The 25,785-nt window shown below is 35.5% G+C and overlaps 1 protein-coding gene across 2 annotated transcripts in view; it reads left to right on the plus strand.

The window, feature by feature from the left end:
• rab28 (RAB28, member RAS oncogene family) overlaps positions 1 to 21,847 on the plus strand; it is a 49,965-nt gene extending 28,118 nt beyond the window's left edge. The window contains exons 5-8 of one of the 2 annotated variants that reach the window (XM_059035573.1): positions 12,577 to 12,680; positions 14,260 to 14,337; positions 17,867 to 17,967; positions 19,771 to 21,847. In XM_059035573.1, the coding sequence (XP_058891556.1) occupies positions 12,577 to 12,680; positions 14,260 to 14,337; positions 17,867 to 17,962 (278 nt within the window). In that variant the 3' untranslated portion in view covers positions 17,963 to 17,967; positions 19,771 to 21,847. The remainder of the gene's footprint in view (positions 1 to 12,576; positions 12,681 to 14,259; positions 14,338 to 17,866; positions 17,968 to 19,770) is intronic. The other variant, XM_034034085.3, reaches the window with a different exon arrangement.
• The last annotated feature ends 3,938 nt before the right edge of the window (positions 21,848 to 25,785 follow it).

Genomic DNA, 25,785 nt, shown 5'->3' on the forward strand with positions numbered 1-25,785 from the left:
AGCATGTTAGCATGCCAGGCTGTATTCCACTGAAGTATTATACAAATGTTATTGTGTAATGATGGGCTTAGTAATTATCTAGCATTACGTTAAGCATCTACCTGATATAAATAGTTATTTAGATAAAGGTTGCTCTCTAGATTTACATATTTAGGATGGTTGAAAGCAGTAAGCCTGTGCCAGGTTGCAAAAGACTGAATCCCAAAACTCCACATTTGGGTGTATTTAAGACCCTGCTCTGACCCCCACAGTCAAACCTTGGAAAGTGTAGAAGATTTTCTTTTTCTCTTATTAATCAGTATACTTGCCATTCCACCCAACTGAACTGTACTGAATGCTGTATTGTTTAAATCTAAAATACACTGTTTTCTTATATTAACTTAATGATTTGAATTCGTGGTGTAATGCTGGAGTTCAAGGCAGTCAAAGCTACCCTCAAGGTTTTAACATAATCTGTCCTCATCCAATTATTTGCTGCAGAGATGTATTCAAATTATTGCAGCTTTCAGTTCTCATATAATCGTAACCTGCCCAAGTTGCTGGTGCTTCTTTCAAAGTCAAATATTTTGAGTACTGCATAGGTTTGTGTGGCCACCCTGAAAGTAAAGTTGCTAAAAGGATGAGTTGTAATTAAATAACTGTTGACAGGATATGTCTGCTTTGAAGCAAACTGATTCCCTTGACAGCGTTCCCACATCAAACCCGCCAGTTTCTTCAAAACAAAAAAGAAGACTTGAAAGACTAATCTAAGCTTATCACTTTAGCAGCTTCTGTAATATTGGAGACTTCATGCTAACCAACTTTAGTGGTGCAGTGCAGTTATATAAGTCTCTATTGATTTAATTTGTTGGAGATCTTGTTTAGGAATCTATATTAATCGCCCTTGTTACTAAGGTTTCTCACTGTATGGATGTTTAGTTCAACAAAAAATCTTAATACCATATTTGTAAAATACTGTCTAATACACAATATCATTGTCTGGTCTACTTGCAGGAGCTGTTCAAGAGTTACATTTTACATTTAATAAACTTTGTGTTATTCTACAAAAATAAACAATTATAAATTGCCAGTTTTCTGTAAACATATTTTATTTAACAATGTTTGGAGTGTTTTGGGCTAATAAAATTACTCGCTCTAGCATTAGGTAAGATGTGGCTGGAGCCACCAAGGTCTGCTTTACTGAAAACTCTTGTGAGTTCTGAATGGTTTTATGGTGCGCTTAAACAAGAAATGCTTAATATACATGTGTTAGAGTTATAACTTCATATGTGTGAAAAGTGAAGGGATTTATAAAATGAGAGCTTTATGTGTAAGTAAGACTAAACAGTATATTGATGTTACTTTATCCTGTTTCCACTGGGGGGTTTACCTTAAGACTTAAGTCATACATTGTATGAATGTCTCTTAACTAAATGTTAGGGTTTTTTTTTTTTGTTTCATTGATGGAAACGTTGACAGAAAATTATGTACAGGGCTGTAGTGCTCTGATTACTCATGTAGCTGTATATATTAGGATTTAGTTAATGCTGATATTTTTTCTCTGGCTAAAAAAGCTCAATAATGTTTACAGTATACAAAACCTAAAATGAAATATTAGCACCATCTTGTGCACCTTACCAGACACTGCAGCAGCAATGTACTTTTATTGTAAGCATGGCATTATTCTCAGGCTTGGGAAGCTTTAGTTCCTGCATCTATTTGCAAAATAATAGCAGTACAGTCAGTTCAGTATATCGCAGTATATCAAATTAATATTGTGTCAAATAAATAATTTTGAATTACTTTGTATTTCTTAACATTCATAGGATTGCAAGGATAGTTAAATAGGTGAATAAGCTTATTTTGATCCCTTGAGGTAGATTCATAGAGGGTTAAGTAGAAGTACTGTGAAACCATTGTCAGGTTAATTGACATATCAAGACAATGTTGGAGAGTTCAGCAGAAAGTAGGCTTTTGTTTAATTTGTTACTATAGCCTTTGTGTACATGGTGTGCATTGTACTTCCTTCAAAAATCTCCACAAGGCTAAATAAAAAATAAAATAAACACCAACACCTTTCTGTGATATGTCTGTATTTGGTAAATCTTACATTTATGAATGATCACTTCTAATGACTAACCTCTTTCCTTGTTTATTTTAAAAATACAAATATGCTTGAGTGGCGATCCTTTACATTTCCTCAGTTTTTTACACATTATGGAATGTAGTAATACAGGACACCTATAGCAATGGAACTATCAGTAACTAACACACAGACATACTATGATAAAGAGTTATCATTAGTCACCATAATGGAATAGAAGGCTCCTGGTAACCTGGGGCTGGCCTGCCAGTTTAAAATGTTTTAGTACAATTTGTTAAGATGGATATTTACAGTCCAGCCATTAGTGATAGAAGGCAAGGGCATTAGGGAAATCCATTTTAGAAGAAACAAGTTCTGAAGCCATTAGTCACAATTACACAATATTTTAGCCGATCAAGCACATCAAATACAGCAAATTCAATCATTTCCCAATGCACACAGCTATTCCTGCTCTGTTCTCATTGAGACCCTGTCATGATGCATTTTACTCATTTATGACAAGTAGGCCATTATACAAACATTCAGTAACATTGAAAAAATGGAATGTGTAAAGCAAACAAATGAAAGAGGTGCAGTTAATCAGCTATTGCTTAAAGATGGGTAAATTTGTGTTTTGTACATTTTACAATCATAACTGTTCTGTCACAGATCCCTTATCTTACTCCCCACTGAACAGGTAATTAATAAGTTAGCTTGCTATGCAGAATACAAATGGAGAAATCTGTTTTTTATGGTATGTATATAAGTTAAGTACAGTATTATAAATAGTGCTTTATCATCATTCATAGTTTCTATACTATTCAACTACTGTACTGTAGGTGTAAATCAAAAACAAAAATACAATTTTTCTTGTTCAGGAAAATGGTTATAGACCATGGGGCTCGATGTATCATTGTTTTTTCTTATCTTGACTTTTCGTAGGTTTCTGTGACTTTGATGACCTACTCGTGATGTATTAAAGTCATTTTCACTCCTGTAACTTAGTTTCAATCCTGCTGCGGTAGTTTAGTTACAGCTGTTCTTTTCAAACTACTTTCATATGCAAATTTATGAATCTCAGTATAATATAAAAGTTTCATGCATATCCTTGATGTATTATCATTTTTTCCTGATTTACGGCTTCAGTTTGTGCCTGTTATTTTACGCATGCCTCTCACTGGCGTAGATTCAACTAGCTGTTCATATGTGACTTAATATATATATTATTAAGTAAGAATAACTCACGACAGGGTGTGCGATAATACAATTCTTACCGCACGCCCTGGGTGGGTTGTGAGGCACGAGGCCACACACCCTGGAGTGGGTTATTTTGCATATAAAATGGCTACTTTTTTTTTTTTATATAATTACACAAACTAGCTTTTTAAAGGAAAAAAAATAAGAAATATATTATGTATCCTTCCACTGAGAAAATAGTTCCTGAAGACTGTTTGATTGTAACAAATATTTTCCCTAGATTGTAAACCAGCATTAGGTGATATGTGGACTAAACGACTTCCGTGTCAGTTTGCGCAGTGCCGCAGTCCTTCCCGTCCGCGGCGAGCACAGTAATTCATTGCTGAACCTGACCTTGTTTAAAAGCCCACCGGTTGTGTCAGCAGAGAGCAGGAGAGATTTTAATTTTGTTTTAAATATGTTTCTGAAATCGGAGGCTAGTGGTGATATGTATCTGTTGTGTCGAGTTTAAACATTGCATACTCGCTAGTCAGTTTTATAAGGCGATGTTTTTTTTAATAAGTAGATGCCACTGCTGCATATACAGTATATTACATGCTGAGTGAGACTAGCGTGGTGATTTCTCAGATGGCTTTTGAATAGTGTTACTGCTACTCCTTGCCTCAGTTTTCTTTGTTTTGTTCTCTAAATAAATACCACAGTATATTTGCCAGTTTTTCTGTAATTCTTAGTGACAGAGATGAAAAAAAAAGATTGTTGTGTGATTTAAATGCTGTTTCAGTTGTATGTTGACATTTTTACCTACAGAAAAACTGTTTAGATACTTGTTACTATTAAGGCGTAGCAATATTAATGGATCAGGTAAGTAAGTTGGTCTGTGATGTCATGTCTTACCGCACGGTCGTGATCTTGTTCAACCAATCACAGCACTTAATTTATCCAAACCATTATATATATATATATATATATATATATATATATATATATATATATATATATATAATCACCTCCAAAATTATTGGCACCCTTGATAAAGATACGCAAAAAAGACTGTATATAATAAATAATAGCAGTACTGATTCAGTGGAATCAACCAAAATTACACATTTCTCAAATTATAAATTTATTTCCAAAAAAAAAAATGAAGTGTCACAATTATTGGCACCCTTGTTTTCAGTACTTTGTGCACCCTCCCCTTGCAAGGATAATGTTTTTTCTGTAATGTTTAATGAGATTGGAGAACACATTGGGAGGGATCTTAGACCATTCCTCCATACAGAATCTTTCCAGATCCTTGATATCCTTCGGTCTGCGCTTATGGACTGCCCTCTTCAATTGAAACCACAGGTTTTCAATGGGGTTCAAGTCCGGAGACACAGATGGCCATTGCAAAATGTTGAACCATTTCTTTGTGGATTTTGATGTGTGCTTGCGGTCATTGTCTTGCTGGAAGATCCACCTGCGGCCAAGTTTCAGCCTCCTCCTCCTTTAAACAATGTCTATGTAAAATAAAGACTGTCAATTTGACACAGGTACTTTATGAAGATGCCTTTCAGACTTTACACCTAGTGTACAGTTTTTCAGCTGTGTCAACACCTGCGTACTTATGTCAGTCACAGTGCACTCAGTGTCAGTTACAGTGCATCCTGTTTGTCTTTTCAAAGACAGCACAGTGTATTGTTAAACTGAAATGTTATGATTGTATTTTTTTTGTTATTTAGGCAAGTTCCCCAGGATCTGAAAATGTTGAAAACCAATTGTAGTAGTTCTTTTGTTAAGTCATTCTGTCTGTGAATGCTTGTGTGCTTTTTAGATTTTTTCCTTTTGTATAAATATAATATGCCGAGGCAAAATAGCCAGTAACAAATTCTCACCATCTGAAAGCAACAAGAGCTACAAAATACAGTACATGACACTCTGTAAAATAAACACATGCTCTGTATCAAATTAATGCATGTCATTTGTGTGTAAGTACAGTAATACTCTGTCATGCTATCTATCTGTGTAGAGGCATAAACAGTTTATTTTGTGTTTAGAATAACTTCCTGGAGGTAGTTAATGTGACATACAGTTTGTCAGAAATGAGGGAAACCAGATCTGCACTTGAGATTGTTTTTCCGATAACCCAGAATTGCTGCATTAAAGAAACACAAACTGTAAGAAGGGTATGGTCTTCTGTTTCAGCTGAATGGAGTTCAAAACTGTAACATACTGTATGTAGTGTATGTTTGGTTACAGCACAATTATTTTTCTGGAATCAATTACAGCAACCTGACTGTTAATATCTGCTTTTTAATTAACACTTGCAATCATTTTATGACAGGATATCATTTTACCCCAGGCAGGTTTTGTTGCATTTAACCACTTTACATGGATGCTTTGGATGTCAAACTAGTAATACATTAAGTACATTTTATATATTTATCTATTTATTTATTTAACCAGGAGATTTACCCATTTGAGGAGTCATTTCAAGGGGGTCCTGGAAACTAATAATATAATAAATGGGGTGTGCAATTCATATCACCCGACGCCCGTCGCAACAAGTTTTGCCGTTATACTTTGCCCGTTGGACAAATAGTTTTTATTTATTTATTTTTCCTCTGTTCGTTCTGTTGCTAGAAAAACGTCCCACCCCTGTCACTTCTGATTGGCTAGCTGTGGAACAAGCTTATCTGTTGGTTACAAAGAAACCCTGTAATGGCTGCCTGAGAGCCTCTGGCAATGCACAGACTAATCTTTTCAACTTAAGGTATTATTTAAATTAGCAAATAAGTGATACTACGTTCTTAATATATGAACCTGACATTTAAATACAGCAATCTAGTAAAGTTACAAAAAAAAAAAAACAACAAAAAAAAAAAACACCCACAATAGTAGGAATTAGCGGATTAGAAAAAATGGTGTTGTGTAATTTATACATCTATTTCTGAGTCTACTTTGTGGTCAAGCGTGTATTTGTTGGGATGTTTAAAAAAAAAGTGACGTTTACTGTTAAGAAGCATTTGAAGTCAAACTTTCCCTGGCAAAAACTTTTTTTTTCTTACTAGATTTGAACAGAGATGGCATTAGTTATTTATTGGATACACAATCCATCGATTTGTAAATTTATTACAACGTGAAGATTGACAAATATGTGTATAATGATAGAAATTAAATGCTTATACATGAGATTGTACAATATTTTATTATTTTAAAACAAAATCCAAACTGTAAATCTCATGGCAATGTTTTATCTATTAATTTATGTATGGATTTATTTTTCAGTGAGAGTAGGCAAGAAAGAATGTTGCCCTCCCAAAATATTTTTTTGGGGAAACCAGGATCACCCTGCTGCAGCAGTGTTCCACTTAATCATCATGGGACAAGATGTTAGATTAGGAAAAATAGCTGTAATATGTTATACACTGTTTTAAAAAAAAGTATATAATAGAAATAAACAAAATAAAAAACATATTTTGTCTTTGCAGAATTTGATGGAGCCTACTGAAATATTGTGTGCTTTTTGGTAGAAAAATTGTAAAAAATAATGCAGAGAAACTTGGCAGGTTACACACAAGTCCTTTAAAATCTGGGGTTCAGCAGTTACACAACTGAAAAAACGTCAAGAAAAATCAGAATTTCACAAAGCAGCAGTAATAGTTGGCAATGGTTTTGTGTCTGTGATGCAACAAATTAAAACACCTGTACATCAGGAGTTGGATTCTGCTTATAGAGAAAGAGCGGAAAAAAAAACAGGCAGAAGCTATTTTTATATTTGAATAACTCCAAGTATTGGTTATTATAGTTTTACTTTTAGTATGTTACTTAAATGTATTAGCACATGTGTTCCAAACTGCACTGAAAGGAACATTTCCTTGAAGTATGTTATATATTTGTTGATGTGAGGTAGGGTCAGAGGGAACCTTCTGTGTATCTTGAAGAATTTAGTGAACCAGTCAAGCTACAAGGCTAGATCCGCTCCTGTTAATCACCGATTGATTGTGTTCACTGTTAAATAAAATAAAAAATCCTACACGTTATATTCTTCTTTTTTGTGCGATGGGGAGGGGTCAAGTAGAGTTTTCTAGCATTTTGACCCTTGGAAAAGAAGTTTCTCAAAAATTACACACCGCTGGATAATTGCAAATTATGACCAACACAATAAAAACGTGTGGTTCAAGCTTAATCAGCAGCATACAGAGATCAAAGAACAGAATAAATAAGATATATCAATTTGTTAATGTGGACTGAAGGAGAAACATTGCAGGAGGTTCTAATCAATTCCCAAATACAATCTTTAAAACCAGAGAAAGATATATTATCATACTTTATAGTATGATGGAAACAGTTCCATGTCTTCTGGAGTTGATTTGCAAAAGATAATTCTCCCATATGTGTTTGAACCCTTGGAACAGCTAAATTAACAGAAAACTGAGAGCAGAAAACTATAGCTAATGCTAGTCCTTTTTACCAAGCCTTAGAAACCCTTAAACACAAAACAGTATCAATGAAAAAGCCTCCGGTTCATAAGTGAGAGGCAGCTAATTTCATGTACATGTGACAATGATCTGTCAAAAAGGGACACTCTAGATCAACTCTGCCACATGAATTATAAAGTTAATCTAATTGAAGTAGAGATTGCTTACAAAACAGTGTCTATTCCTCTGTCCTTTTTCTTCAGCCACTTACCGGGTGAGCAAAAAAAGTAGCCACACTGTAGGTCACGTGTGGCAATAACCATCTGGCGGTAGCGTGAGGCATAGTGTGCTGGATAATGTAGTGTTAAAATCCCAGTTCAATGCCCATGAAATACACATTTTAAAAAACAACATTACAGCTCCGTCCATAAATTGTACAGTACTCGCCTGCTAGTAGAAAACAGCCACAAATTAGCCAGTGTCCTTATTCTTCTGTCCTTTTTCTGCTGCCGCATTGTGCTTTGATTTCTTGGTTATAAAAGAACAATGCTTTTATAAACAAACAAGACATTCTTAAATATCAACATCTTCATATGAGTCACAGATTTTTGCTCATTGCCATGGGCGTAGTTTGACTTTTACATTTGGGGAGGGGGGCTGAAGCGTAAGGCGACATAGTATATAGTCGGGTTGGGACCCTGTGGGGGGTGGTGAGGGTTAAAGCTGGTTGGATAATCATGTGACACAGTGGAGATATTAATTTAAAGGGAGTTCTTGGAACAAGCAACATACAATAGGTATATACTATAGCCCCTTTCACACTGGCACTCCTACCTAGGTCCTGGCTAACCGGTCACAATCCCACGTAGTGTGAAACCACATACCTGGGTCAGACACGCTTTTACCCAGCTTGAGTGAGACAAAATGCTTGATGGCCGTTCGTGAGCCGACGCAATAACATATTGTGAGAAGTGTTGAATTTAAATCAAGGGAAGTAATGTTAAAACTTTACAATGCATTAGTAAGACCTCACCTAGAATATTGTGTTCATTTCTGGTCACCTCGTTACAAAAAGGATATTGCTGCTCTAGAAAGAGTGCAAAGAAGAGCAACCAGAATTATCCCGGGTTTAAAAGGCATGTCGTATGCAGACAGGCTAAAAGAACTGAATCTATTCAGTCTTGAACAAAGAAGACTACGTGGCGATCTGATTCAAACATTCAAAATCCTAAAAGGTATAGACAATGTCGACCCAGGGGACTTTTTTGACCTGAAAAAAGAAACAAGGACCAGGGGTCACAAATGGAGATTAGATAAAGGGGCATTCAGATCAGAAAATAGGAGGCACTTTTTACACAGAGAATTGTGAGGGTCTGGAAACATCTCCCCAGTAATGTTGTTGATTTTATATATAGTGCTGTCTTGTACTATGGTGTACTGAACTGTGTGGCAAAAAGCCTGACTTCTATTATAAATAAACTTATGGAAACTATAATAAGATTCAAAATGGAAAATTACCTTTATAATAACAGTATCCTGGGAGACATTCAGCATGGTTTTAGGAAAGGGAGATCGTGTCTGACTAACCTGCTTCATTTTTTTGAGGATGCAACATCAACAATGGATAATTGCAAAGCATATGACATGGTTTATTTAGATTTCCAGAAAGCTTTTGACAAAGTCCCGCATAAAAGATTAATTCTCAAACTGAAAGCAGTAGGGATTCAAGGAAATGTATGCACATGGATTAGGGAATGGTTAACATGTAGAAAACAGTACTGATAAGAGGAGAAACCTGAAAATGGAGCGAGGTAACTAGTGGTGTACCACAGGGATCAGTATTAGGTTCTCTGCTATTCCTAATCTACATTAATGATTTAGATTCTGGTATAGTAAGCAAACTTGTTAAATTTGCAGACGACACAAAAATAGGAGGAGTGGCAAACACTGTTGCAGCAGCAAAGGTCATTCAAAATGATCTAGACAACATTCAGAACTGGGCAGACACATGGCAAATGACATTTAATAGAGAAAAGTGTAAGGTACTGCACGCAGGCAATAAAAATGTGCATTATAAATATCATATAGGAGATACTGAAATTGAAGAAGGAATCTATGAAAAAGACCTAGGAGTTCATGTTGACTCAGAAATGTCTTCATCTAGACAATATGGGGAAGCTATAAAAAAGGCCAACAAGATGCTCGGATATATTGTGAAAAGTGTTGAATTTAAATGTTAAAACTTTACAATGCATTAGTAAGACCTCACCTAGAATATTGTTCAGTTCTGGTCACCTTGTTACAAAATGGATATTGCTGCTGTAGAAAGAGTGCAAAGAAGAGCGACCAGAATTATCCCGGGTTTAAAAGGCATGTCGTATGCAGACAGGCTAAAAGAATTGAATCTATTCAGTCTTGAACAAAGAAGACTACGCGGCGATCTGATCCAAGCATTCACAATTCTAAAAGGTATTGACAGTGTCAGCCCAGGGGACTTTTTCGACTTGAAAAAAGAAGCAAGGACCAGGGGTCACAAATGGAGATTAGATAAAGGGGCATTCAGAACAGAAAATAGGAGGCACTTTTTTACACAGAGAATTGCGAGGGTCTGGAAACCAACTCCCCAGTAATGTTGTTGAAGCCGACACCCTGGGATCCTTCAAGAAGCTGCTTGATGAGATTCTGGGATCAATAAGCTACTAACAACCAAACGAGCAAGATGGGCTGAATGGCCTCCTCTCGTTTGTAAACTTTCTTATGTTCTTAAAATGGTGTGTATCAAGATGTTTAATATCTTATGCATGGAAAATTAATTTTCAAAATGTACTAGAAGCAGCAAAACTGTCTTTTCTGTAATGAAGTTAGTGTTTTTATTTTGTAAATTGTCAGTTTCAATACATAAAAATATACTACTTTTGTACCAAATTCCTCTGATGCATGAGTGAACAAGCAGAACAATTTGTTTCATCTAATCTGCAGGTTGATAGTGCACTTACGGTAATGGAGAGAATAGGAAATGTAGTAAGGATGTGTGAACCTTCGATCTGAAATTGACAGAGTTTGGGAACAGAACATTGTGATTTATAGTATATTTTCAAAGGAACTAATTCACTCCATAAATAAAAGCACAGCACAATCAAATTATCAAAAGTTTTATTTTTACATTAATACAATTGGAACAAGCTATTATAGTGCAGTATGCTGGACTCCTGATCAGCAGAATTACTTTTCTCATGTTAAAACTGAGACTACTGTTTTTTTTGTTTGTTTGTTTGTTTGTTTGTTTGGTTTTTTTTTCAACTGAATAAACCATGTTGTAACTGGTGTCTGTTTGAGCTTAGACATGACAAAACCTTTCAGCTAAAAGTCTTTTTCAATGTCTTTGTGAATATTTGGCAAAAAAGTAAACACGTAAGTATTTGTTCAGTAATACATTTTGTCGAGCATGGGCTTAATTAGTTTAGTTGGAATGCCCTGGTCAGTCCTATGTAAAACCTGTCTGACCAAAATCCATCCTCCCTAAAATTGAGCTGGTTCCATAAACAAAGAAAGAATCTGAAGCAGTTCGTGCTTTCTGTAAACTGGAGTTCTCTGTCCTGTCACTGTATTGACAGTATCACTGTCCAGCATCAACTACAATGTTAAAGATAACAGGGAGGGCAATGATTGTTTGGTCATATAATTAATTACTAGAAGTGGTGGAACAAGATAGATCATGGTATCTTTAAGGTTGTTGTTTAATCTTTACAATAAAAAAAGTACTTTTCAGTAAAATCCTTCAAGCTGATACACCCCCACCCCTCCAAAAAAACATAGATTGAACCACAGTTATGGATATCTTTTAATAGTATTTGAGGAGTTTATAACAGATGGATAATTATACAGATTAAATTCTCATCTGGCAAAAAAATATACAGCAACAGTGATTGTTCTGGGGACAAATTATGCTTGTGTATTAGTTAATGTTACTGTACAGTATATAGGGACTGTCAGAACTAATTTACTGTAACGTGGTATACACAATCACAATGCTTTTCACTCACTTACAATATGGGTGGATGTTAACCAATACCCTGGAGACTAAATGCTAAACATCAGGTCAGTGTATAATTCCACTGCAACATTCAAGCATTTTGAAAAATATTCAGATGTTTTATTTCTATTGGCCATGTCATTGTGTATGTTACTGTAGTCAATTGTTCCATAGTGCACTGTGTATCTTAAAATGGTGTTAATGTTTCATAAGCTTCTCTGACAAGTGATTTATTACCTGGACCAAGTGTCCAGGAACTAAAGGATTTGTGAAGTTTACTTATAGTAGCCAATAGAGTTCCTCTGTACTTAATTATTGGAATTAATAGGGTATTCCCTTGTAGATGTTAGTGTTTTATAAATAGTAATGGAAGTACATTTGAAAAGTGTAGCATACCTTCTGTTCAACCAATAAAATAACATGAGATGTCTTTGTACATCCAAAATAAAACAAATGTAATACTGTTGTTTTTGTCTATTTATTTACACAGAGGAAAAAATAAAACACTCAAATGAACAGGTGCCAGTATATAAATGGAAGTTTAGAAATTGAGTCTGCTTTACACAAATATATATTCTTGTGTTAATCTTGTTTTAAAAATATTCTTTCTAATCTGTAGTATACATATATTCAAATAAACCAGAAACCAGTCCACCTGTCCTAACACTTTTTTTTCTTGAGCTCAAGATATGCAGGTAGAGAATGCATGTTACTTACCTGAATCATACAACATTTAATAATTGACCAATCTGACTTACTGTTTAAGCAGTAGGGAAGCAAAGATGTTGATTTGGCTGCAAATAAAGAGAGACTGAGGCTGAATGATAATGTTAACCCTAATATATAAACTGCTAAAATCTACTTCATTGTGCATGTTTTTCTAGTTGATTTGGAGCACATGCGAACTGTAAAAGCTGACAAGCACCAACGGTTTTGCCAAGAAAATGGCCTCAGCAGTCATTTTGTCTCAGCCAAGACAGGAGATTCTGTGAGTAAAAAAAAAAACAAAAAAAAAAAACTTTCTTTTCTATATCTATTATTTAGACATAATAAAAGCTTTAAATAAAGTGTCCTATTTTGTTTGAATGTATTTATTAAACATAAAGAAACACAATACCAGTGACATACCCTGCAGTGAAACACCTACCCTCCGAGTATATATGACTGCCAATTACTGTATCCACTCCTACTCCCACCATACAACTTCTAAAAGTTCTTTAAAAACAATCCAAGCATGCTTTTTTCACTGCCTAATTGCTATTTAAGAATAATGCTTTAATGTATAAAGAGTTATAGAAATTAAAATTGCAGTGAAAAGACAAGGCCTACATCAAGAGCTGAATCATGTTATGTGTCATATGAGGAAAACTTGCATTTAAATATCATTCCATATCAGCTATATGAATCCATATTAATACATTGGGTTTACCAATTGAAGTATAACTCTTGTCTTATGAGCCCAGGAGTAGGCCCATTTTTTATTTTTTTTTGTCCTTTCTTGCATCTTAAGACTGCTTCATACCAATCTAATTTCTGTTCTCCGACCCTGTGTGATAGGTTGGAATTAAGTCAGCCACACTCTTGCAACGTGCATCTTTTTTGGAAAGTAATATAGCCTTTTCTCATGTGTCTGTAACCTGAAATCTTATGGGGTCAGATGATGTTGAAAAATGTCAACTTTTGCTGCATGGTCGTATGCTGGTAACTGTCACGGAGCAAGACTTCAAGGAACTTTTAATAGAAGACGTTTGTAAACATCCACATTTATATAACCCCTCGCTTGAAGAATATAGAGCTGCCCAAATAATAGAAACAGCGTTGGTGTGTATTATTCAGATAAAAATGGAAAAGGACTGGAGAGAATGTAAAGCCTGATGGAGAAAAGTGCGTGATAGACTTTGTGAAGAGCAAGAAAAACCTGAAGTAAAGAGTGGAGTCAGAAGCACATTGCTGGGAATTTCCAGTTGCTCTGTGCAGTTTAACTCTATGCAAGTCTTTCTGCAGGTGTCACTGGCATCGTGTGTATATTTTTGCATTGAAGCAATGGTCCCAATCTGTTTAACAGATTGTCAAAACTTTCACCTGTCATTCTAAAAATCTCTCTCCCTGTTATATACCCACATCTCTCTGATTAATGTATAAAATTCTTCCTTTTGGATTCTCTGTTGGTTGAGAGGACAGATGTACCAACGACCTCTTGTATAAGGGGTACACACTCGGCACATCTCCTAAAATGTCAATCTTTCCAATTACGCAAATGCTGTCTTTATTTAAAGTATGAACGACAGCTAGGCAGTCAAAAGGGCTGTGACACAATGTGTCCTTCATACAGCCAATAGTGAAGTGCACAGCTTTTATAGCTGTATGTGCCTGACGTATCGCATTAATCTGTGACAGAAGTATGAACCAGCCCTGAACCTACCTTGGATGTTAAGGAAGCTTTTTTTAAGCTCTGGTTTAGCTTGGATACATCTGTGTTTACTATTGTGTTGAAGGGGAATTCTTGGTTTGTTTGAGCACTTTTGCTGGCTGTCTTTTTAATCACTTGATTCCCATTTCATTTGCAGGTCTTCCTGTGCTTTCAGCGAATGGCTGCTGACATTCTTGGCATCAAACTAAACAAAGCAGAAATGGAACAATCACAGGTGAGAGCACTTCAGGGAATATAAACCCATTCTAGAAAGGTTTTTATGAGAAGAAAGACCCTAATGCTATATGCACTAACACTGCAGTACTAACTCTATTGTCATTATTTTCTTTTACCTCCTCCAAAACACAGAAACACGTATTAGAAAATAGTAAATGGTGTTAAAAAATGTGGTCTGTGAACTGTTATTTATCTTTTGGTAATTTGTCAGGGGTCTTTCTCTGACATACCTTTACCACCATCCAGATATATTAACCAGAAAGCTGTAGTTCGAGGTGATAAGATTTAGAAAGTTTCTAAAAAGCCATTCGTTATTCTGTGATATGGCTTGGTGGAGACATGTTGGCTGTGGAAACTGTAGGAGGCAAGTCAGAGAACAAGCCACCCAACATGACCCTGGGACAAGACCCAGAAGGAGTGTTGAATGTTACAATGACAAATTACGTGATTTTGGTATATAATCATGAAATTGTCAACAAATGCTATTCTAAACAACTACACCCCCATTTTTCTGTCAGAATTAGCCGAGTGTATTCATTATATGGTATTAGGTTCTGTTTCTACAGTAAACAAATACATAAACAGGCCTCTCTTTATAATAAGACCTTTTACTTTATTCACATGTGATAGAACAAATGTATAAAATAAGTGTAACCGCTTGTTCAAAGTATATATATTTTTCTTCATTCATTTAAGATGAAGCCAGTATCAACCCAGCGTATAAAAACAACACATCTTTCACTGAAAATGATGTACAGTGTATGTGGTTTCAGTGGCTTTAGTTCTACTAGTACATTCAATACATAATTCAGCAGTTCTAGATACTTGTTAATTTCTTATAAATTGTTTATATTGTGAAAGTATGTGTAAAATGGTTCTCCAATCTATATACAGTGATGCACAAAAGAAACACAACACTCAGGTCTAACTGATTTAATCAAATATTTTAAACATAGATATCAAACAAAATCACAGAAAATGTGAACAAAAATACAGATAAAAGAATCATAAGTTTTCAGTATGAAACGAGACACACTGTCAAAATGAAAACATTACAAAGTTAGTATCGGGTATGACCTCCCTGAGCATTAACACAATCCTGACAACGTTGATGCATAGACCTGATCAGCCTCTGAATAGACTGCTGTGGGATGTTCTGCCACTCTTCCTGTGCAGCTGCAGCCAGCTGGCGAAGGTTGGCTGGTCGCGGTTGTCTCCTGTGGGTGGCACTGGTGATTTGGTCCCACAGATGTTCTATTGGACTCAGGTCAGGAGAAAAAGCTGATCACGGCAAGACCTCGACATTTTTTTTTTTTATTTATTTTTTTTAAGTGCAATTGTAATCCTAGTACTGTGTGCTCTTGCATTGTCCTGCTGGAAAATCGACACCGGATTGGCTTGCAGGAACGGAAAAACTGTTTCCTCAAGGACTTCGTCCATGTATCGCTGAGAAGTAGCCCTCAATCTGCACCAAAGGCGTTCTTGTGTTAAAGGAGATTCTTTCCCACATCATCACACTTCCACCACCCCACTGGTTGGCTTGAACAACGCAACAGTCAGCATAACGCTTATCATGATGTCTCCACACATGCTGTCTTCCAGGGCAAAACGGCATTAATCGGTGAATAAAACACTTTCTCTGCTGCCACATCAGATGTTCTCTGGCCCACAGAAGACGACGATTTCATCTCTCAGCTGTCAACATGTTACTGCTGAACGGCCCCCGAGCATGCAAATCATTTTCATGCAGACGGCGAGCTACAGTCATTCTGCTGATGCGCGGGTTATTTCCTCCTGGAATTTCTCGTGCTGTAGCCACTGCAGTCTGAAAACGATTACGCAGATGGATCAGTCAGATGTGATGGTCCCGGGCCGGTGTGGTGACCATCTGCCTTCCAGGACGTGGCCTGTCCCTCACAGAGCCGGTTTCCTGGTTTCTCTGGACTAGTCTGCTGATTGTTGAAACAGAACATGTCATTCTCCGCGCAACTTCTCTCACAGACAGGCCGCCTTCATTGATGCTGATAGCAACCAGGCGATCTTCATTACTCAAGCGGGGCATGGTCGTATCTTTCGCTTTTCTTGCGTTAATTAAAACCATCTTTTTGAATGGCTATTTATACAGATTCTTAATCAACTCATTTTGGCAAATACTAAACACTGAGCACCTGGCGTTTTTATGAAATCACATGACTTGAGCTCAGTATTTTGTTATCCCAAGGAACAATACTACTCAAACAATCAACAAACTTATCTGCTCACTATTTAAAATGCAAATAACATTATGTATGTGCCCAATGCGCTATTGGTGTAAAACTTAGACTGTTGCATTTTCATTGTCCATCAATATATATTATTTTTCTTCTGTGCCATGTACAGCCAAAAAATGCCTTATCAATAGCCACATACATCTATTTACTTAAAAGCTCACAAGTAACTAAACCATTACTAGGTGTTTCAGATTTTGTTTTCAGTTAGCATTTTCTTTCATAATAGTGTTACATGGAACTTTTCACATACATAATAAGTAATGTAAACCTAATGTGAGTGTTGTAAACCAGACAGACGAAACTGTGTATAATCTCAGCAAGTATATTTTTATTGGTCTACATTGTTTATGTAATGCAGAGGCCATTCTTTTTAATCGCTGCACTTCAGCATACTGACTTCATTATGCTTCATGAAGTGTGACGTGTTTAGCTCATGAGATTTTCAACAAACGTTGTGAGAGCAGTTAATTGCTTGCAAGTTGCCAGAAGTCCTTTTCCTGATCCCCAGTGTACAGGGTTGATGGAGAGGCCAGGACCTGGGAGTCCAGATAAATGTTATTAACATTGGTTGGTTTTGAGAGTTTTACACAGGAGTCGGTGACCTTTTCAGTGATAGTATCAACAGGGGAGCCCACTTAATCATGGCCCATGTGTAACAGATAAGATACTCTGAAGTTGATCAATTAAAAACTCAACAGAACACATCATCAGCTAATGAATCATGAAGGCATTTTGTTTAAGGACACTTTTATGTCTCGTGTTACACCAACTAGTGCAAATTAGTTTGTTGCCATTGTTCATAATTGCTGTAAACTTCAAGAAACTGAAAAATTTACTCAATAAAATTTGAAAAAAACTACAAATGATTTATTTATTTTATTTAGGTTTAGTTGTGTGACTATAGTTCACTTAACAGAATTGAATCCCATTTGTATACCTTTTAATTGTTCTTTTTTCTTGTGTGATTCAAGTATTTCAAATTGTTTGTGGAAGCAACACCAATGTATTATATTAACAGTTACCTTTGCGGTGACATATTAATAATCTTACCTTTTAATTTATAATGGCAAAGGTTAATTCACTTTATTTTATTTACCAGGAATCAGTTGTCTTTTTGTATGTTTTGTTTAGTACAGGTTCTTGATGAGCTCTATTTTTCTCTTTGTGTTTTTCTGTCATCAAGCTCTGCCTTTTCAACTAACCTTGTCACATTCTTTTTCTACTATTCATTTCTCTCTTCACCTTTCATGTTGGCAGCAAGTTGTGAGGGCAGGGTTGGTGAACTACTCTCAGGAGGAAAGCCAAGCTCCTAGCCCTGAAAACTGTCAGAGTAAAGTCTGTTCAATACAGTAGTCCAGGTACTAAAGTAGATACAAACTGTAGATTTTTGTAAAGCACAGTCAGAACTTTATATAGTATACAATTTAGTGGTGGGAATTTTTTCTGGGACCCGAGCTTAAATTTTACCCCACATTCCTTATTTACTGACATCTGTAAATCCTTAAATATAACATTGTATTATTTTTTTATATTTTGAATATGCTTGCTGTATTCCCATGCAGTGGATATTTATGTATGTATATAGTCCAACTTATTTAATTACATTCAAAACTATAGGAGATAAAAGGTGTATTGTTTTTGTTTGCTCTAAAGTGTAGCATAAACTTACAATAGTTAATCCTATCTGAATAGACTGCTGTTTGTAGAATGGCATTGAAAAGACACAAGCCTTCAACACCCACTTTGGCTTTAAAACATAAAAAATGTCCCCTTTTTTTCTTGTTTGACATATAAAAATAAAACAAACACATTTGGATTTGTGACTGGAATTGTGCCATCACCAAGCTGCCCAAGTCCAATATAAGCAAAAAAAAAATAACATTATTTATAACTGTCAAAGTAGCCATGAGTAAAAAATTGGTTTATCTTTGCAACAGATCCAAACATTAATCTTGAATTAACTTAATTTCATCTTTACATACTTTTTTTTCTCATTTTCCATTTACTATTCATTATGTCTAGGGCTTCTGATTTTCGGTTTTAACCGATAAACGATACCCCCCCCCGATACAAAAAATAAATAAAATGAAATCTATGTAAAGCCAAGTGACACCGGAAAAACAGTGGAAATGATTACACAATTCATGTTGACCACCAACCACTTTCCCAATTAAAAAAAAAAAAAAAAAAAAAGTACTACAAAAACCCCCGAAAAAAACTACCTTTCCCAGTGCAACTGGGCAATGTCCCTCCTTCCTGACTTGTATCTATCATTGATTCGTTCTGAATACTTTAAACCCACCCCAACTACTGAGTGGCAGGACATTCCTAAATTTTTATTGCAGACTCCACTTGCGAGATTGAAAACGAGATTACAATCAGGAATGGAGGCTTGTTTGTGGGATGTAAAGCTGTATTACAGTTAAGATACAGAGGATTTAAAAAATAATTGCAAATTGTGGACACATTTTTAAAAATGTCTACACACAAAAACTCCAGAAGAATGTGCCCATGAACGTAAGAATTTCGTTGAAGACAGCAAAGGAAAGAAGATACAACTTAAGTGTGCAAGTACTGTTGAGTTACTACTATACATATTGACCGAGGGGAAAAAAAAAAAAAAAACACACCCAAGCATTTTGGAAAGTAACTGAAAACACTAATTTCATACATTATATAAAAAGCAAAAGCCCCGGAAAAAAACGATTTACATAAAACAGGAAAATAGCTAAAATTAAGCACTGAAAAAATGAAATTAATAAAAAATGAAAAACAGAAGCCCTAATTCAGTCCTACATGGTGTACACACTTATTCTATTTGATTTGATTTAATAATTTATATATATATATATATATATATATATATATATATATATATATATATGTGTGTGAAATCAAGACAGGTCTAGTTTTAAACTTAAGGGTGACTTTTTTAGAAATGCTTACAGAATAGGTAACAATAGTAAATATGCAATGGGGTAGTATTTATTTGTTCATTTGAATATTTGCCTACACAGTGGTGAAGTAAATAGTATATTATTTTGCAAGGGTAATAGTTAACCAATCCATCAGCAAACAAATAGTATTATTCATGTGCTGTCTACTTAATGTAATGATAATGATAATAAAATATAAAATGTTTTCTTTCTTTCTTACACCAGCGAGTAGTAAAGGCAGATATTGTAAACTACAGCCAGGAGCCAGTGGCACGAACAGTGAACCCGCCTCGAAGCTCCATGTGTGCAGTGCAATGAACCAGACTCCCCCTCCACTGGTACAGTTGGCGCTCTTGCTTCCCTCAGGCCTGTTGTTCATCAGGAACCTTTTTACTCAACAGTGATCATATGTGCAGCACAGCAAGAGGTTTTACAAATTTGACTTCACCAGCATGTACTAAGATGCAGCAGGCAACTTTTGTGACTGGCTAGGGTCCAGCTTCTGATACTGAAACTAAAGAAAAGTTTCTTGTTGTTCTTATATTTTGTATTAAATAGTTTGCTGTATTTAACACTCTCTGCTTGCTATGTCTTTCTAACTATACTTTCTTATGATTATTTATTTTTAAGATCCTGAGGGCAACAATTTTAGCAATCACTGCTTCATTCATGTGTATTTTTACTCTTAAATATACCAGACTCGGCTTTTCAATTTTTATACTGATAATTGTCAGTCCTGTGCAGCAGAATATGATTATTATTGGATCTAATTGTGTAAGATTATTATTATTATTATTATTATTATTATTACTACCTTACATTACCTATGTTAAATGGAATCAATAATAGCCAAATGCTTCCCAAATGACCACCACTATGTTAGTAAATATCTAAATAAATGCACTGAACTGTCTGTCTAGCCTAAAATAGACAAAAGGAGAACATTCATTCGTTCAAACCCAACTTTGATGAGGTGTTTTTTTGTTATTATTTAATGGCAATATAGTGTATATGATTACTGTCTTACTAATCTTTCATACTCTTTAAAAGCTTTGGACCAATTTTACTGTTCCTCCTGTGCAGCTCTATCCCCTCTGCTTCCCTAACAGCCCTCCAAACTTTCCTCACTGAGCAGTGAGTCTCTCTTTCTAGTTAGAACTACATTTAGAAAAAGCTGTGCCACCCTGAAGGAATATACCCGACCATTACGTACAGTATATGTGTAATGTGATTACAGAAATGTTGCATTGTACTTCAAATGTGAAATTACTTCTTATTGTTATCTGAAAGGAATTTCCCAGATCAAGCACCCTCTGATGTATCAGAAATTTAAATGCGGTGTCATTGTGGTAAGGAATAGTTACCTTTGCAGTGACATCAGTTGCAGTTGGTTTTAATTACTTTCACAGATATTACCAGCTTAAAGCCAAATGCTGTTCTACCCAAACAATATATTATAAAGGATTCTTGTAAGATACGTTTTAGAGTAAATATTCTTAAATGCTGCTGCTGACAGTGGTAAGCTACAAACAGACTTAATTGGATTGTATTACATAGAACATAGAAAAAAGCAAAAGTATGTAACTGATATCCTTGAGACTTAGTTACTGCAGTAGAAAGGAAAGGATATTGAGATTCAAGGAAATAAATAAAAATATGAGTAGTATGTATTGTATACATTTTTGTTTCCATAGTTCTGATTTAGTGTACAATTCCATGACAATTGTTCTTCATCCATACCCCATTTAAAACTTTCCTTTCCCCTATTCAAATGATTGACAAAACACTGTGATAAAATGTTTATTAAATTGCCTGCTTTTATTACATTAGCTGGATATTTTGGATAATATTGTATTGGTAAAATAACATCCCAAAACCCACTGTCAATATATTGTTTTTGTTAATGTTTTTTTTTTTCTTCTTTGAATGTAACTTAAGGACTAAACTGGTATATTCACAAAGTGTAACATCAGAAAAGAGCAATTAAGTGGATTAATAATGTCATGTACTAGACTGTTGAACAATGACCTGTTTTTCTTCGACAGCATACCTTCCTTTATACAGAATATTGTATTGTTATTCTAACTGAAGAGATGGATTTCATCCTAACAACTGTGGAGCCTTTGGAAATAGTGGATTCTGATGGTTCAAAAATAGTTTTGAACCATTAAGTTTTTCAATTGTATTTTGAATGTATTTGTTATATACACTGTACATTTATTTGTAATGTGAATATTATATATTGTTTTGCATAGATATAATGCATATGCGTGCTGAGATAAAATAGAAGTTCAAAAACTGAGATTTTGTTTGTTAAATTTATAAATGAAGATTAATGAGGAACTGTACAATGAAATCCACCTTGAAATGTGGAAACTTCTTAAAGGGGCAATGTGATTACCATCTATGTACCAGTTGCCTACTTTTAAGTTGCGTGTCCTCATAAAATTTTACATATCAAAACGACTATATTAACAAAACTCTAAACACTCTAGGTAAACTAGGGAATGTTACTGAGTTGTAGAACAGTAAACGTCTGTGTATGAAGGAATAGCTGCAATGCATAGAAATGACTCATGAAACGCATGATTGGCTGAAAGCTCTTTAGAAGTCTATAATGAGGAGTATAAAACTTTTTTTTGTGGCTATAGAAATTTTGACTTAATTCATTTAGATTAACATCAGTGTGAAAAAGAAGTGGTTGGCTGACGGCACACGCTTCGGAAGACAGCGTAGGGTTGGTAGCGGTGAGCTGAGCATAAAAATAATTGCCTATTCCAAATTGGGAGAAAAAATTATAAAAACAGTTGCCGACTACTAAATAAAAAAAAAAAAGGAAAGCCAAAAATAAATAATATAATTCATACTTTTTATTGCTGTTGAAATAGAAATCGTTTTACAACAGATTGTTAATGTGGAAATAATACTGTGGTTGTTGGGTCTACTATACCTTTTTATTGTTTTTTTAAATTCCAATTTAGTGACAGTCGGCTGTTTATTGGGGAAGAACTGTTTCCCAGAGTTCTGTCCCATTTAAACAAAAATCCTGATTACATCTCCCGAGGCGTCCTGATAAAGCGGCGGTGACTGTATTATATATGGTAGTATAGTTTAGTTTAGTTTATCAAACAGTGCTGATTATACCAAAATACTGTGGCACTGACTGTGTTTATACAGCTATGGCCAAAAGTTTTGCATCACCCTAAAATTATCTAATTTTGCTTCATAAAGTCGAATAAAACCTGCTCAACCCTTTGCGGTCCATTGTCGGACCTGGTCCGACATTGCAATTATTCCTATCCGGTCCATTGTCGGACCCTGTCCGACATCATCAAAAAAACACGTTTCTAGTCGTTTTTTCTCCGGAAAAAAGCAGAGAAAACCATTCAATGGCCGAGTGGGAGCGACAGGAGCCGAGACAAGCCTATAAAAAACAAAAGGCGTATCTCATGAATAGTCATACATGCCCCTGGCATTACATAGGGGCGGTCATAAGGAAACAAGCTGGCTGTTAGTGTATCAGCGCACAGAGACTATCACGGACATTTGCAGAGCTTTTTTCAGATGTTACAGTGAGGCGTTTGGTGATAAAAAGAGTGATCAGGAGATGATTGATCGGTATGTACAACTATTATTATTATTATTTATTTCTTGGCATATGTGAAAGCGATAGCGAACGAAAGGGTGGGGCGGGACTGGAGATGCCTAGTGAGTGCTTTGTTGATATACAGGGCCTTTTAAACCTGTTTGACTGTGAAAAAAAAATACTTTTAAACAGCGCATCTAAAATTAACTGCGCGTGTGAAAATAAATTGGACCTGACGCGCACTTAATAAATGGACTGCAAAGGGTTAATAACGTTTCGTTTACATATTCAATTACATACATGTAGTTTTCCACATACATAACGAAAAACTCAAAAATGGAAAAATCTGACATGAAAACATCAGATTTTCCCAATGACGTCACACATCTTGACACGTGTTAATCAATTAAAAGTAATCAAAAGGTGACAATTAGAAGTGGTAATGAGTAGATTTAAGCTATATAAGCATGATTTTTACATAGATTGTGTAGCTTCAGAGCAAGCCATGGGGAAGAACCATACCTCCTCAGCCATCATTGCACTTCATAAGGAAGGTTTTATCAGTCATCAGATAGCCAACAGAGGTTATGCCAGCCAAAGCAAAGTCAGCAATCCTCTTCAGGATCGGTTTCAAGTTTGAGAGATAGGATGGCCAGTAGTGTCCACTTACTGCAGTAATGGAAAGTAGTTGGAGTGAAGGCGTCTCTTGGATAATGGTCTGGTGTCGGGGAGGCCTGCTAAGAAGCCCCTTCTGAGCAAGAAAATCATCGGCGATCGTCTGAAGTTTGGTCGCACATACAAAAGACTGGACCAAAGATGACTGGACAAAGTAATTTTCTCAGACGAGTCCACCTTCGGCTGTTTTGGAAACCGAGGTGGATTAACAATTCGAAGGGGCAAAGGAGAGATACAAGCCAGAGTGTACTGTCCAAATTACAAAGCATCCAGAAACTGTCCATATCTGGTGATACTTTTCTGCCAAAGGCACAGGATCCCTACACGTTCTACCCAAGTGGACAACTATGTACAAGGACTTCTCCCTACGGCTCAGAACCATTTTCACAACGGTGATTTCTACTTCCAAAATGACAGAGTCCTTGCCATTGAGCCAAACAAGTGAAGAAATGGTTAGAAGACAACAGCATCACGCTACTTCAATTTTGATCTCAATCTCAATCCTACTCAGAATGAATGGAATGCACTGCAAATACTAGGTACTACTATTATGGCTTCCGGTTTTTGCAATATCATTTTGTAGTTTCTTTGATTACATGTTGCTAAATAAAAGATCTAAAATGATGTTCATATATATATATATATTATATATATATATATAGAGAGAGAGAGAGAGAGAGAGAGAGAGATTTTTTTAATGATGTCTCAATCCTAAAATTCTAGGGTGATGCAAAACGTTTGGCTATAGCTGTAGTTTTCTTTTTGGCTTTCCCTATTGGTGACAATAAAAGGGCATGATATGTCTTATTTTGTTACTCTTCACCGAGACAAAAAGGATTAAAGCTGTAGGACTTTTGTCATTTTTTTCTGTGTATTACTGTGACCTTTGACCAGCAAGGCTGTCTTATATCTAGGGTATGTCACTAGAAACCACTTAGTGTTTGACTGAAAGCCGCGTTTAAATAGTTTGAAAAAGGTGCAGGTTATGCACAGAAAAAAAATGTTATGGGGGTTTGATGATTTTACCACATTTAGCAAGACCTACGGATTATGTTTCTGTTATGTATTTGCAGTAACAAAATGCTCAAATCACTTGATATAAGTCGTCCACTGTTCCATATTCTCATAAGAAACATCACAATATCACAATATGTCCTAGAGCCACGGTCTTTTCCCTGTCTGAACTAGCCTCTTGATTCAGTAATGTAGAGTTTATACATTTTTTTTTTTTTAAACTCTGTATGTGATGACTTTAGGTTCGGTATGAAAGTCCAGTCCAGTTTATGTTATGTACCCCTGGACTTGTCAAAATCATAAACTAAACACACTTACACGGAACGGGCTGTTTAACAGAATCCATTCTATTTCACTCTTAACCAGTTCACCCATATACATTTGCGCAATTCACAGATAACTTTGTACCGTCCCTTATGTGGTAGTAAACAGCAAACTGTTACACTGCAAATACATAACACTTGTTTTTAAAATATTGTCTGCACTATTTCATTATTATTTAGCGTTTTTATGACTTGTTATTGTTTTAATGTTATACAACAAAAAACAATCGTTTTACTGTCAATTGTATTTAGATTATGCATCAGACAGGGTATTTTATATAAAAAAAAGCCTATACCATCAAATATTGTACACAAAAGATCAATGTAAAATCCATAAAACTAAGGTGACTTACTTAGACTCAGAATAGACTCGAGAGGGGGTTCGTAGGCTTCATTCTTGGTTTTTGCCTTACGGCTCATGCACTGGTTGGAGGTTGCACTGCGCTGGCCTTTTCTTAATCAGGTATGATTCCGGATTCCACTGGTGAGCAGGAGAATATAGTGACATGAGGTAAACATCCTCGCGCTATATAGAGACACTAAAGTCAACGTTTTTTTTTGTTCGAAACTAAAGAGGTTTGTGCAAGGTGTTTTGCAGCAGTATAACATTTATATAATTTTTTTTTCTTTTGTCATACCATC

Source organism: Acipenser ruthenus, chromosome 1 (genome assembly GCF_902713425.1).
Source record: "Acipenser ruthenus chromosome 1, fAciRut3.2 maternal haplotype, whole genome shotgun sequence".
In the NCBI taxonomy this organism is placed as follows: Eukaryota; Metazoa; Chordata; class Actinopteri; order Acipenseriformes; family Acipenseridae; genus Acipenser; species Acipenser ruthenus.